Source organism: Drosophila teissieri, chromosome 3R (genome assembly GCF_016746235.2).
Source record: "Drosophila teissieri strain GT53w chromosome 3R, Prin_Dtei_1.1, whole genome shotgun sequence".
Taxonomy (NCBI): Eukaryota; Metazoa; Arthropoda; class Insecta; order Diptera; family Drosophilidae; genus Drosophila; species Drosophila teissieri.
In genome coordinates, this window is record NC_053032.1 from 29,883,196 (window position 1) to 29,895,737 (window position 12,542).

A 12,542-nucleotide genomic window follows, 5' to 3' on the forward strand; every position below is an offset into this window, starting at 1 on the left:
TTCGTTTCATAAGTATGATACAGTAATACGTAATCATTAACAATAGTTTAAATATCATTCATATTGGCTATAATTACATAACGCAGACAGGAGTCGAATCCCATAAAGTACAACAAATTCATGAAAATTTAAAACTGCCAGGGGACAATCTTAGAGCAAACTATAAACTGTCTGGTTTCAATTTTCTTCTTATACTGCTGTCAGCTAAAGTTCCTAGTGTTCGAATAGCATGGTCATCACGGCCATTAACGCAATGCCAAATATCAGTGCCAGCAGCTGCTTGATGGACTCCTTGCGCTCCTCCTCCTTCAAGAGATCAGGTAATACTGTGACCAGAGCAATGTGCAGAAAGCCGCCGGCAGTGAACGGCATAATCCACGAAGTACGTGCCTCTGTAAATGTAAAGATAAGTTCACTTGTTTGTCACCTGGAGAGCCCAGTTAAGCTTACCCATGGCCGATGTTACGCCGGAGCCTCCTATGGCTACCAGAGCACCGAGCAGGCCAGCTCCCGCCGTGAGGAGCTGCGCACGCGCGGCGTCCCAGCGACTGAATCCAGATCGAAGCAGGATTGCGAAATCCCCCACCTCGTGTGGAATTTCATGAACTGTAGGAGGAATATAACTTAGATTCTATCATATTCGTTGGTATTTCTATGAGTACTTACGCAATATGGCGAATGTCGCTAGGATTCCGTGCCTGAAGGACACCAAAAAGGATCCAGCCACGGCTAGACCGTGTGTGAAATTGTCAATTGAGTTGGCCAAGAGGTTCAGATACCCTGCCACTTTCTTCGGCTGCTCCTTCTTTTCCTTCGACTTTTGTTCTTGCTCGCGCAGGAAACAGACTTTACCCACATCTTCGATATCGCAGGCGCCGCCACAGCTCTCAGAGGTTTCGCCATCTGGTAGTTGGCCGCCATGTCGACGCAGCAGGCAGTTGGCTATCTCCACGCACTTGGGCTGAGGATTCTCGTCGTCCGCGCTGGCATAGCCGGAGAAGATTTTCTCCACGATTGTGAAGATCAGTATGCCGGAAAGGACCCAAAGGCCCGAGCGCAGGGATGGGTGACTAGAAGGATCTAAGATAAAAAGCCAATATTATAGCGATGATTTCACAACTTGGATTTCTTCGCAACTCACCTTGATTATCGCCTTCCCAGGCTTCTGGCAACAGGTGGAGGAACACATCGCCCAGCAGACCGCCGACCGCGAAACTGAGAAGCACTCGCAGGAGTTTTGATTCTGCAGCTGGAGGGTGAGAAGTGATTAAAGCTTAAATTGAAATACCTTTCGCATGCAGGTGAATGACTTACGATCATTGTATCCCTCCTTAGCCATTTTCTCCTCCGTGGGAATGATGATCAGCGGGAATATGCCACTCAGTCCAATGACCACCGATCCCAGCAGAGAGAAAACCCATGGTGTGTACTCGAAGCTTTTAAAGTACTCGGGCATGTACTGGTCCATCAGGTTGGAGTATATCATTGCGATGTGTTCATCGAAGAAGCTGCTGTTCGTGGTCATTTTCGAATGCCTTGTGTGCTGCTACTTATGTGCTGCTCTGTGCTGGAACTCGGGATACTTCGGTCACAGCTGCCTGCTCATGTCCAGTGACTTTCGGAGGAATATGTGCCGTGTTCGATGACTCGACCCAGCTGGAATATGAAATATAATTTTAATTGTTTAAGAAATGTCGGCACACACGTAAATTTTGATACGAAAAGCTAGTCTAGCAATTGTTTCCCCAAATCCGCCACCTGGCAACAAAATCATTGAACAACTAGATGCGGTTCTCAGTATCAGACAGAAGGTGATGCGAAAATCCTTTAGATATGGACAATGTCAGCCATAATCAATAAAGGGGCAGGGAAAATTCTCCCAACTGCGCCCGTCGTCAGGTTCGATAAGCGAGTCTCTGTAAAATTTAATCATGGCAACTTAAGTGTGACTAGACGGCTTCATGGGGAACAGCAGTCAATCAAACTAAGACCATTGCCCGATAGCTAGCTCATCAGGATGAGTAGGCGTGTCCTGCCTCACTATAACCAATAAAATATCAAATTGTTCGTAGAATTGCCGTAGAACTTGTTGGCCATATCACAGCGAACCTGGTGGACTTTATCGAAAATGCAGGTACTTAAATGATTTATATCTTTACCAATTTTGTTTGTTTGCGTTCGAGCAATAATTAATTGGCTTTTTCTATAATTTATAAGCAATTTAGACGCAGTTATACGCTTAGTTTGAATGTGATTGCTACTCGGGATTTCATTTAAAACTGTTATAGGTGTGGAAGAAGAATTGCACTTGTAAATCAGAGATCTCCCGACCATAAACTATTCTTATATCACTGACACCAACCAGAACAGATCGTAAATTGGGCGAAGAGTAGTTTCCAAACACGATAACCGTCGCTCCCAATGTGCAGAAACAGACTAAACGAATTTCCAGGAGACGCTGGTTCGAAACGCCCACGTCAAGATACTTTGTTTCCATTTGATTTCTGATTTGATGTGCACGATGCAGCTTAAACTGTTCACTTTGCCGCGATAAGATTACGATGGCGCTGGCACAATGGAGTGCCGCGATTTCGGCGGCTTTGCCAAGCGCCAATACTACGCATGTGTATTGGGGAATTGAACTTGGAATCGGTGGAGTGATGTCCAAGAATTCGCGACAGAAAACCATGAGTATGCCCCAAAACTCCAGTAGCGATGCGAAAACGATCCCGTGAAGGCGAAGGCGATACTATAACTATGGCTCTTATCTTTCGCAGCCGTTGTCATTGAACTATCTGAAAGCTATTTGTTTAGATTAGATTTAGAAGTCGTGTAATTACGGCCGTCGTGTAGGCGGGTCTATCTGCCTATCTGTAGAGACTACAGATAGGAGGCTGTACAAACTAGTGAATCATTTAATACTGCCTTTTCTCCCTGCGAACCATGACTGCTTCACGCTTTTATTGTTATTCTACTGTATATTGCATAGTATGCCCTTTAAAGAACATCTGTGCGAGATTCTGGAAACAACAGATTAAGATTCAAAGCCGGTTTCACGTAAAGTAGTCGAAATTCGCTACTTGGAAGCCACTCAAGTTTGTTTTATGGTGTGATCAGTTGAGTAAATAAACCAATTTTGGCACAATAGCTGGGGATTATTATGTATTTAGCTGTTGCACTTAATTGCTGTGCTTTTTGGGCGAGCCTTCAACAAAAAGAAGACAGTCCGAATTTGCGGACTAATTCCGGGTATCCTGTCCATTTCACTCAGATAGTTATTCACGAATCTATTCACCAGCCGCACAAGTATGAAATGAACATAATGTGGCACTATTTTGTTGAAAAACTCGAGGACAATAGATTCCTCTGCGATTTAAAGTTGATTTGTGGCATTTGTGGCGTTCGCGTATTTGTATACCTCCAACTGTTAACACAATACCAGTAACTATGTATGTATATCACACTTGAGCGTTGCTAATGCGGAAATTTATGCTCCAAGCTCCACAAGTCGTGTGTTATCGCGCCGCCAACTGAGCTCGTTGTGGGTGAGGAATCGTCTTCTACACACGTTCTTATAGATGAATTGAATCGAAAATATAGTTAGGGGGTTTCAATTTATAGAGTTGCTGACTCGCTGATCACTTGTGAATCATTACTGTCGCCCGTAGGGCAGCAACTTTTGAATGGATCATCAAAATGGCCGAGATTATTTTGCACGCTGCACTAAAAAGGGGACATGGCAAGTGAACAAGCTCTGATTATCAATCGAAACGTACGGAACACCCAACCCGAGTGAGAAACTGGCTCCCTTCGGTGATAAGAAGTGTGCCCGAGCAGATATAGAGAAAGTGCATGCACTTTCATCAACAAAGAATATCAAGGAATATGTGATCGGGAAAAGAAAACTGAGTGCTTTCCCGAGATATAATTGAGTTTTAGCTTTGCAGCACTCGTCATAAATAGATTTGTCACCCTTGTAAAGCACCTCAAATACCGAAGAAAGTTCTTTGTTTCGATCAGGGTGATGTATTTCTACACCCGCAAGTGAGTACTGGGTATCACATGGTATGCTAGCTTTGATTTAACAGAGAAGCAAACCCTTCGATTCTACATTATGGTTAATAAACAAGATTGAAGCCGCGAAACCAGTTTGCCAAACAAGTTATCATGGGACTGTTGTTCAACAAAGTCTAGTCCATTTGTTTTTGTCTTGTGTACCGCTGATAAAACGCAATACGCGCATATTATTTAGTGCTCAGCACAGATTCGAGATTAGATTGAGTACTGCTGAAACTGAAATACTCAAATATGGCCGCTATTAGTGACGTGTGTATGATAATCTTACACTAGGTTAGTTATGCGGCATATCAAGAGATCTATGCGGAAGTTGGTAATTCGACTACTATACATTATATTTCTCATCACCACATTTCTTGATGCTTTTATTTGAAACCGCACAATAAAACAATGAAATGATGTACATATGCATATGCATATGTACAATGTACATAACTGATAAGCAACACCAGCTGAGTTGTTGAAACACTTATGCTTTCAGACTTCTAGAACCTACACATGTGCATATATTATAAGTTTTAATGGATTCACATATCTTTCACCACAAAGCGAATTGTCACATAATCATTTAGTGGCTTTGGCACGAGTGATTGCCATTAAATGCCAGACTTTGTCTTTAAACCCGATTCCTGTGAAATCGGTTGGGATGGGTGTGCAGTTATTTTTACCGTTATGCAGCTGCAACGGGAACGGGTTAACGTGCTCTTATCACTTTTATTGGGGTTAGTAAAACCCGAAACTTTCGATTTTTGCAGTGGCGAAATTGTATGATAAATTACTTTTCTATTGCGTAGTAGCGATCATTGGTACCCAATGTTTTTTTTACTGCGAAGTAATTGCGTGAATTCACGTTTATGGCGCCCGGGCTCCCCTAGAGTTAAACATACGCTTGGCCCCGCGGAATTCGAATCACGGGCTTTCTGTCGATGTCGTCGCCCCGCGCGTCGCTTCACGAAAAGTTACAAGCTCGGCAAAAACACTTGCATTTATACATTTGTTTACTTTGTTCGAGGGCCGTGCGGAAAATACAATAACAAAGCAATATGGTGCATTTGGTTAGTGGTGGCCAAATATTTCCACAATGCCGTGTTATCGAAAAGTTGTAGTTTTATACCTTAGCAGAGATCCAAGCCGTGGAGTGGAACTTTGATAACGACTACTAATAATTGAAATTAAAATTCCAAAGTAAAATTGAGCATGCATGTGTAGACTTCCGACATGTGTAGAAATCTGCGATTGCCTCGAGTACGTTGAGAAGAAAATGAGAAGTTGAATATCAAAAATTTGTGATTTAGAATTGGAATACTCGTTTAAAACATTAATATTTTACAATATGTTATGTGTGAAGATTCAGAAGAAGTATGTAGTTATTAATTTTTTAAATACGCGCGCCCTTCACTCAGCGTCTTTTCGTGTCACGACTTAAGCACGGCCAAGTGCACATCCCTAGTCTAATCGATTGCTTATGAATCATACTTGACGCAATCGAAATCATTATTGCATCTTTGACACCATTAGTATTTACGCGTATCAAGCGTAAAATCTCAATTAACAATTGATTAAGAACTAAATTAGCAGTGTAATTATGTTTAATAAAACGCAGGCGATAGCAACATGTTAAGTGCAGTGCCTTCAGCGCTAGTGCGGCAGCGAGTGACGTCACACGAGTAAAAACAACACAGCAACAACAACAATAGACAGTGGGGCGCCGCAGCAACAAAAGGGAATCAATAACAAAAAAACCAGAGAGAAAATCGTAATTTGGTGGATAATTTGCATACGATTGGGTGGTTAGATAACGCCGACAGCCATCACAGACGCACAAATCACGAAATGAGTAAGCTGGAAACGGATTCGGACAGTTCAGAGGAGTTTTTCGATGCCGAGGACACTACGCCCAACCGTCACTCGACTTTGTGGTGGGTTCTTGTGGGTTACCCCATTTAAATGCTTAACTAATTCATCGCCATTTCAGTCGGAAGCTGCCGCCCGAGGTAGCCCAGGAGTTCATCTTTCCCGACCCCGCCGTGCGAGTGAATGCCGCTGCCTCCTCCGACAGCGATGCTACACCCATTGGCGCTGGAACGCCCGCCACCCGAAGTCCCACCAATAGCCTGGGTGCGCGGCTAAAGCCGCAGGATGCGGGCGCCTTTGTTGAGCCCAAGCCCGTGATAGGACCTGTAAGTGAATGGGGTCCACATGAAGTGCTCTTTCCTTCCGTTTTGCTAGACCCAGTTATGATGTCATCGACTAGGGCAACGATCCATCATCGGTGGCCTTGGGAAACCATTCTCATATGTGAAATCCCTCCTTCAGCTCACATGTCTGGTGGTGTAATTTGTAGAAGGTTTACTACCATGTGAGGCTTGAATTTATTGTTGAATGTTTAAAGTGGGGAAAAACTGAGCTCTGTCCGCTAAGCTATATATTCCCATCGCCTGTGATCGTCATGTGCAGTTTTTTCATTTATTGTTATTTATTTTAAACACTAATGGGTGACATATACAATGCTAGGACCCAAGTTCATTCGGTAAAGCAATTGTATTTTTATGTTAGGTCTTTATTATCGTTTACTTATCTTTGGTCATAAATGTACCTACCATTCACCGCCAACTACTCATGGCGACATTTAAAAAACTGTGTCGCCTACCTAAGAAATTGATTAAAAACTGATATGATACGGTTTATAGAGTTCACCCAGTCAGTCTTAATTAGCAAGGCACATTTATTTAAAGGTGTAAAGATAATGGCAGGTTTCGAAGTTCTGCATTTAGACCTATCACACGTTTTGCACTTCACTGAAACAATTCGTTCATGATTACTTAGCAGTTACACATATGCCATCTTATAGCCTCATTTTTTGTTTCATTTTTCATAAGCCTGGGCAAATGAACTGCAATAAATTAGAATTGGGTGATTTTTAGTTTTCAAAGTACAAATGTTCAGAAGCAACATTCTTAATAGCCCAAAAGCACTATTTAATGAAGAAAAGCCAAATCACCCCCTTAATTTTGTGTCCATATTTGTGTTCTTTACTTTCATATTTTCTCCGCCTCATTTCGTAACTCCAACGAATAAAAAACAATACCCAACTTAAAAATGGAAACCAACTTAAACTCGAATCTCGACCAATGTTAATATGCATACGTTATAAAAAATGACATATATATGTCGCATATAGTTGGGTAGACAGCGCTTTCACGAACTACGTCAGTGCATGCAAAACGATGAAGATGATAATCCAGGAAATACACTCACACCTGATTCTCAGGTATACATTTTTGTAATCTAGCCTGTTTGCTCAGCTTTCCGTTTCCCCGGCTTACCCATGTGTACTTATGATTTAAATTAAACTTTCAGAATAGCTCAACGGATGGCATTTTCACAAACCGTTCGACGCATCCGTTTAAGGTCATTGAGACCGATGCGATGAGCATACAGAGCATGACATCACTGGGTCGCGTGGGCCGAATCTTGGCGGGCAGCATTGATCCATCTGGTGAGTAAAAATCAGTATTTTCAAGAAAACACAGCAACCACTGACTGTCTCAATTCATTTGCTTCCAGCTATAAGCATAGATCGCGAGTCCCTGGCCTCGATGAATGCGCAACAGCAAAAGCAACAGGCGCAGCAGCAACAGCAGGCGCAGCCTACATCGTCTACCAGCTCCAATACTCCACCGAGCATCGGAAACAGCTCTTCCGGTATGAGCACGCCCAGGGTTTCGCCCAAGCATCAGCAAAGTGGTAAGGAGGCGGCCGCCACCACGACAGGGATTCCAAGTGGCGCATCCTCCGCGCAGTCCTCTACCGTTGGCGCGATGGTGTTGCAGGAACCAGATGTGATAGCAAGCACAAAGCTTGCCCAGTCAAAAACCACTGATTCGATCACCGCGTCGGGACCCGTGGCGCCACCGCGGAGAAAGAAAAAGTCTCGTAATTGCTCCATCAGTTCCTCAGATCAGTATAGTCTTCCTCCTGCGGACAACGAAGACACTGATAGTGATACCCGGTCTGTGAAGAGTGTGCAGGGTCTTCAGCAAAAGCTGCAGGATGACTTTGTCATGGAATTTGAGAGCTCCCTTAATAATGCAACTAGTTCAGCCTCCAATAACACCCTGACCTGCTCCTCCACCAATACAGTTGTTTCAGTTTCGGCTTCGGCTTCGACTTCGGCGGCATCTTCTTCCTTGCCATCGACAATAGCAACTCATATGCGTCCCATGGTCTCTTCAGTCACCATTGCTGGTCCAAAACTCACACAATCTCTGGGCAGTAGTTCCACGTCGGTTCACTCCAAGCCAAGCCCATCAAATTCAGCGAAAAGCAACTCCGCACCAGCGAGAGTTAGGTAGGTGAACACTAATTTCTTTTTGGTTTAAAGTTACTAATGAACTACTATCTTCGCTAGTTCCATTGATCCGAATCAGGGTCTGAATCTGTTTAAGGCCATTCAGGGAGGTTATGTGGTCAAACCACGCGACGAGGCGAGCAACAAGGCGCAAGGTCCGTCTCAAGATGAAATCGAGCGCATTGAAAAAATGCTAATGGAAAGCGCAAACCGGCCAAAGCTGGCGGGAACGGGATCCAACAGTTTAGGAAGCTCAACGCGGTAAGTTACCCTTGGCATTATATTTAATGCCTTTTTCAAACATTATTATTCTGTCGTAGCTATCCCGGATTTTATCGCGGCGTCAACGATAAGGAGCGCCGGAAGTCCGCTGGTGACGAGGATGTGCTCAAGCAGATGAACATTTATGTGCGCACGCGGACCAGCTCAGGCAAGCAGCTAACCGACTTTGAGATCCTTGAACAAGTTCCTGTTAAAAATTTAGACACGGGAGAGAATATGCCGCTTTCCGAAATGCGTTCACCACCAGTGCCTGAGGGATGGAATCCGCTCTCGCTACACATCCTTAAACTGACCTCCCACCTGGAGGTCATCCAGAAGGAGTCCGATGAGGAGAGTGTGATTGGCATACCGCCTAGCATCGGGGGTCAGCAGCCCGACGAAGAGGAACTCGAATTGGAAGAGGACAGTCGACTGAAAAAGAAAACGGCCCGGATCAAGAGGTTCTTTGGCACCACAATGCGAAAGACGGTGGACAAGGCGAAGTCGATTGCATCTGAAGTGTCGCATGCGCGTCACAAAGAGGATGTGGCTGATATTATTGATGCAATGAATCCCGAGCAAAATATCAAAATCAAGGCTTCTTCGTCCAACAAGGGGCCCTATGAGTTTACCAAACTGCAGCACGTCCAGGATTTGAGTGGCGAAGATACAAGTGCCGTGTGGTGCATGAAGTTCAGTTCCTGCGGACGACTCCTGGCCACTGCTGGGCAGGACAAGGTGTTAAGGATTTGGGTTCTGAAAGATGCCTATCCGTTTTTCCAGGTAACCAAGTTTGATTCGTTCGATTATACATCATTCTAATGCCCATTCTCTTACTTTAGGACATGCGCAACAAATACAATGCGGACCAAAAATCCTCACCTACGCCCTCGCAAGAGTCACTCGTCTCTCAGCATTCAGCGGAAGAAGCCATTGCCATGGCTACGGCCGCTGAGAAATGTACGGGGCCCTTCATGCCAAAGCCCTTCTGCACCTACAATGGACACACCTCCGATTTGCTGGACGTCAGCTGGTCAAAGAATTACTTCATACTGTCAAGCAGCATGGACAAGACTGTGCGGCTCTGGCACATTTCCAGAAAGGAGTGCCTTTGCTGTTTTCAGCATATTGATTTTGTCACCGCTATTGCGTTCCATCCACGCGATGATCGCTACTTTTTGAGTGGCAGCCTCGATGGCAAACTAAGGTTGTGGAACATACCCGACAAAAAGGTGGCACTGTGGAATGAGGTAGATGGCCAGACAAAGCTTATAACGGCTGCCAACTTCTGCCAGAATGGACAGTTTGCCGTTGTGGGGAGTTACGATGGCCGCTGCATATTTTATAACACGGATCAGCTTAAATACCACACGCAGATTCATGTGCGCTCCACCAGGGGTAAAAATCGCATTGGCCGCAAGATCAGTGGCATTGAACCGATGCCCGGTGAGGACAAGATTCTAGTCACCTCCAACGACAGCAGAGTGCGTCTCTACGATTTAAGGGACTTGAACTTGTCCTGCAAATACAAGGGCTACTTAAATGTGTCCTCGCAAATCAAGGGCTCATTCAGCCACGATGGAAAGTACATCATTGCCGGCTCCGAGAATCAGTGCATCTATATTTGGAAAACCAACCACGACTACTCAAAACTCAGCTCGGTGGGTGACGCAAAACCTTTTGTTTAATATAGAATTGTATTGATTGTTTTTTTTTTGTACCTGCAGGTTCGCCGCGATCGCAGCGACTTCTGGGAAGGCATTAAAGCACACAATGCTACGGTCACTTGTGCCATATTCGCGCCACACCCGGAGGCTATCATCAAGCCCGAAGCGGATGATATCACCATTGAGAGGGTGGGTGATTATCGATTTGAATCTTGTTCTTTATTTCAAGAGTACTTATAATAATAATGTTTTCTGCTTGCAGTTGCCTCACAGTTCACAGCCGGATCCACTGGTCGAGCAGCACAAAAAGGGATGTGGTTATGTGTTGGTCAGCGCCGATTTCAATGGCGCCATCAAGGTGTTCATCAACAAGACGAAGCCGAAGCACAGCAGTCTACCATACTCGGCCATTGCAGATTAGTCTTTTAGGTAGAGGATGGGAGAAATAGAAGAGTAAAAGTAAAATACTATTTTATTTTTGTATTTGTGACATTTTGTATCGTTAGTAACTAGCGCCATCGCTTATTTATATGCATAATCCGTAATTACTAATTTCTGTCTGTCCCCACACCCATTTTAAGTTAATAATCCCATAATTTCCATTGTAAAAGTTGTTAACAATTGCTGCTGGCGCGAACTGTTTAATCTTACGCAAAATATGTTATGTATTTTTAACGCTGAGTGTGTGAATATGTGTATAGATATTTGTTTAACAAGTTGATTATTTCGAAAGTCAATTGTATATTGTTATGCCCTTGTAAGTTACATTTTGACTGTACAGATGCTTTGATTTCGTTGCACTCGATTACAATTAAATCTGTCCGTCTGGCCATTGACCTCTTTGATGTGTAATCTAGTTAGAAATGTACTACTGGCCAACCTGCAAGGGTTCGAACGACTCGGAGGGCCGAATCGAAATAAGTTATTTTATCGCCTAAAGTCTTAACCTAACCAACCACCTATTATAATTAACTTTTAAACGATATATATTTTGTGTAAAGTAAATATGTGCAACCAGGACGTAAACTGTAACTTTAATTCTGCCAACGAAACTCACGTTGAAGGGGGTTTGGTTTTGAAGTGCTTCCGGATTAGAGTACGTCTAAACATCCATTCCTCCGGGCAGGCATGGTATTTAGCAGAGCTTAACCTTCATATTTGGGGCTTCCTGAGGTGCGAGCTGGTAGAAAGGGCAAAGTAAACAGGCGGTTGTAATTCTACACTGATACTGCAGACATTCGTAAATCTTAGGTATTATAATTCCGGGAAGGGATGACGTACAGATAATTAATGAGGGAGCAAGTGAAATGCAAGACTTGAGTAAAACAGCCTTTGGTTTGAATGGTTTGACTCCCTTTGACTGCCTTTTTGCCTTCCTGCCTCATTTGCATAGTTTGGGGCTGACCGTCTACTCGCTCAATAATGAATGCGCCAGTTTCAAATGGCATTACACCCGAAAACGAAGTTGATGGTCTGCGACAAGTACTCGTATATGCAATGCTATGTGGCACCATAAATTACGTAGCCATTTTAGTGTCGCATTTTGGGTTCTTTTGCTCAGTAGTGACAATAGTAAAAGTGCTGAAAGGGAAGCACGATTAGAGCTATTACTTACACTGGCTATGTTTATGTTTATATATGCACTACATGCATTCATGGCGCAGCAGTTCTGCAAAATCTCTGCATATTTGTTAGAGTGGACCTGAGTTGACAGTGAGCACTCGTAAAAATCACGCATACGTAATGTGGACCATTTCATAGGACTTTCTTGAAAACTATCACTGTTATACCATTTCCTTGATAGAAATACTTAATTTCTTAAAAACATCTTAAATTTATACTTTTAAAATACTATTTGAGGAAAGGTTGTTTAGTAGTGCATTTGCAAAGAAAGGCATGTCAGTATGCAAAAACGCTATTGAGTAAAATGGATGCCTTTGTTAAGATCTCACTTTCACCCTAAAAATAAAGTCTTTGGATGCCTCCGAAAGCGGAATCGTGTTCTCTTTAAACATAAGTTAGCTTGGTTAACAGGTCGTATGAGTAATTTATTCAATGTGTGGCTCTAATTGGTATATCTGATTATTAACTTATATAAATGCTATTAGACTCCCCATGAAAGTCCACCCTATGGCACGTACTCCGGTACTTGCACAGGCAATCAATAAAGATTTTTTTGGGGAGTT

The 12,542-nt window shown here is 43.5% G+C and overlaps 2 protein-coding genes across 5 annotated transcripts; one reads left to right on the forward strand and one right to left on the reverse strand.

Moving 5' to 3' along the window:
- Nucleotides 1-52: 52 nt before the first annotated feature.
- On the reverse strand, nt 53-5,105 carry LOC122620116 (zinc transporter ZIP13 homolog). 2 transcript variants are annotated; one of them, XM_043797430.1, is made up of 6 exons: nt 4,857-5,105; nt 1,315-1,656; nt 1,142-1,249; nt 667-1,080; nt 451-606; nt 53-392 (listed from the first exon to the last, which is right to left on the reverse strand). In XM_043797430.1, exons 2-6 carry the CDS (start codon nt 1,523-1,525, stop codon nt 214-216), a joined length of 1,068 nt encoding a protein of 355 aa, XP_043653365.1. In that variant the 5' UTR covers nt 1,526-1,656; nt 4,857-5,105; the 3' UTR covers nt 53-213. The 2 variants fall into 2 exon arrangements, with proteins under 2 accessions (XP_043653365.1, XP_043653364.1); XM_043797429.1 differs by having other exon boundaries at nt 4,746-5,105.
- A 446-nt stretch (nt 5,106-5,551) lies between these two features.
- Nucleotides 5,552-11,376, forward strand: LOC122620742 (WD repeat-containing protein 44). 3 transcript variants are annotated; one of them, XM_043798346.1, is made up of 11 exons: nt 5,552-5,996; nt 6,053-6,257; nt 7,259-7,348; nt 7,438-7,576; nt 7,645-8,428; nt 8,489-8,689; nt 8,749-8,858; nt 8,913-9,472; nt 9,532-10,350; nt 10,417-10,545; nt 10,619-11,376. In XM_043798346.1, the coding sequence occupies exons 1-11, from the start codon at nt 5,911-5,913 to the stop codon at nt 10,775-10,777; spliced, it is 3,282 nt and encodes a 1,093-aa protein (XP_043654281.1). In that variant the 5' UTR covers nt 5,552-5,910; the 3' UTR covers nt 10,778-11,376. The 3 variants fall into 3 exon arrangements, with proteins under 3 accessions (XP_043654281.1, XP_043654280.1, XP_043654282.1); XM_043798345.1 differs by having other exon boundaries at nt 8,749-9,472; XM_043798347.1 differs by lacking the exon at nt 7,259-7,348 and having other exon boundaries at nt 8,749-9,472.
- The last annotated feature ends 1,166 nt before the right edge of the window (nt 11,377-12,542 follow it).

Bases quoted from the DNA above. Each gene is read 5' to 3' on its own strand.
- LOC122620116 (XM_043797430.1), bottom strand. From the start codon at position 1,525: ATGACCACGAACAGCAGCTTCTTCGATGAACACATCGCAATGATATAC. The intron at 1,081-1,141 runs GTGAGTTGCGAA...TTTTTATCTTAG, and splicing joins CTGGGAAGGCGATAATCAAG to ATCCTTCTAGTCACCCATCC. The intron at 393-450 runs GTAAGCTTAACT...TTACATTTACAG, and splicing joins CGGCGTAACATCGGCCATGG to AGGCACGTACTTCGTGGATT.
- LOC122620742 (XM_043798345.1), top strand. From the start codon at position 5,911: ATGAGTAAGCTGGAAACGGATTCGGACAGTTCAGAGGAGTTTTTCGAT. The intron at 8,690-8,748 runs GTAAGTTACCCT...ATTCTGTCGTAG, and splicing joins AGTTTAGGAAGCTCAACGCG to CTATCCCGGATTTTATCGCG. The intron at 10,546-10,618 runs GTGGGTGATTAT...TTCTGCTTGCAG, and splicing joins ATGATATCACCATTGAGAGG to TTGCCTCACAGTTCACAGCC.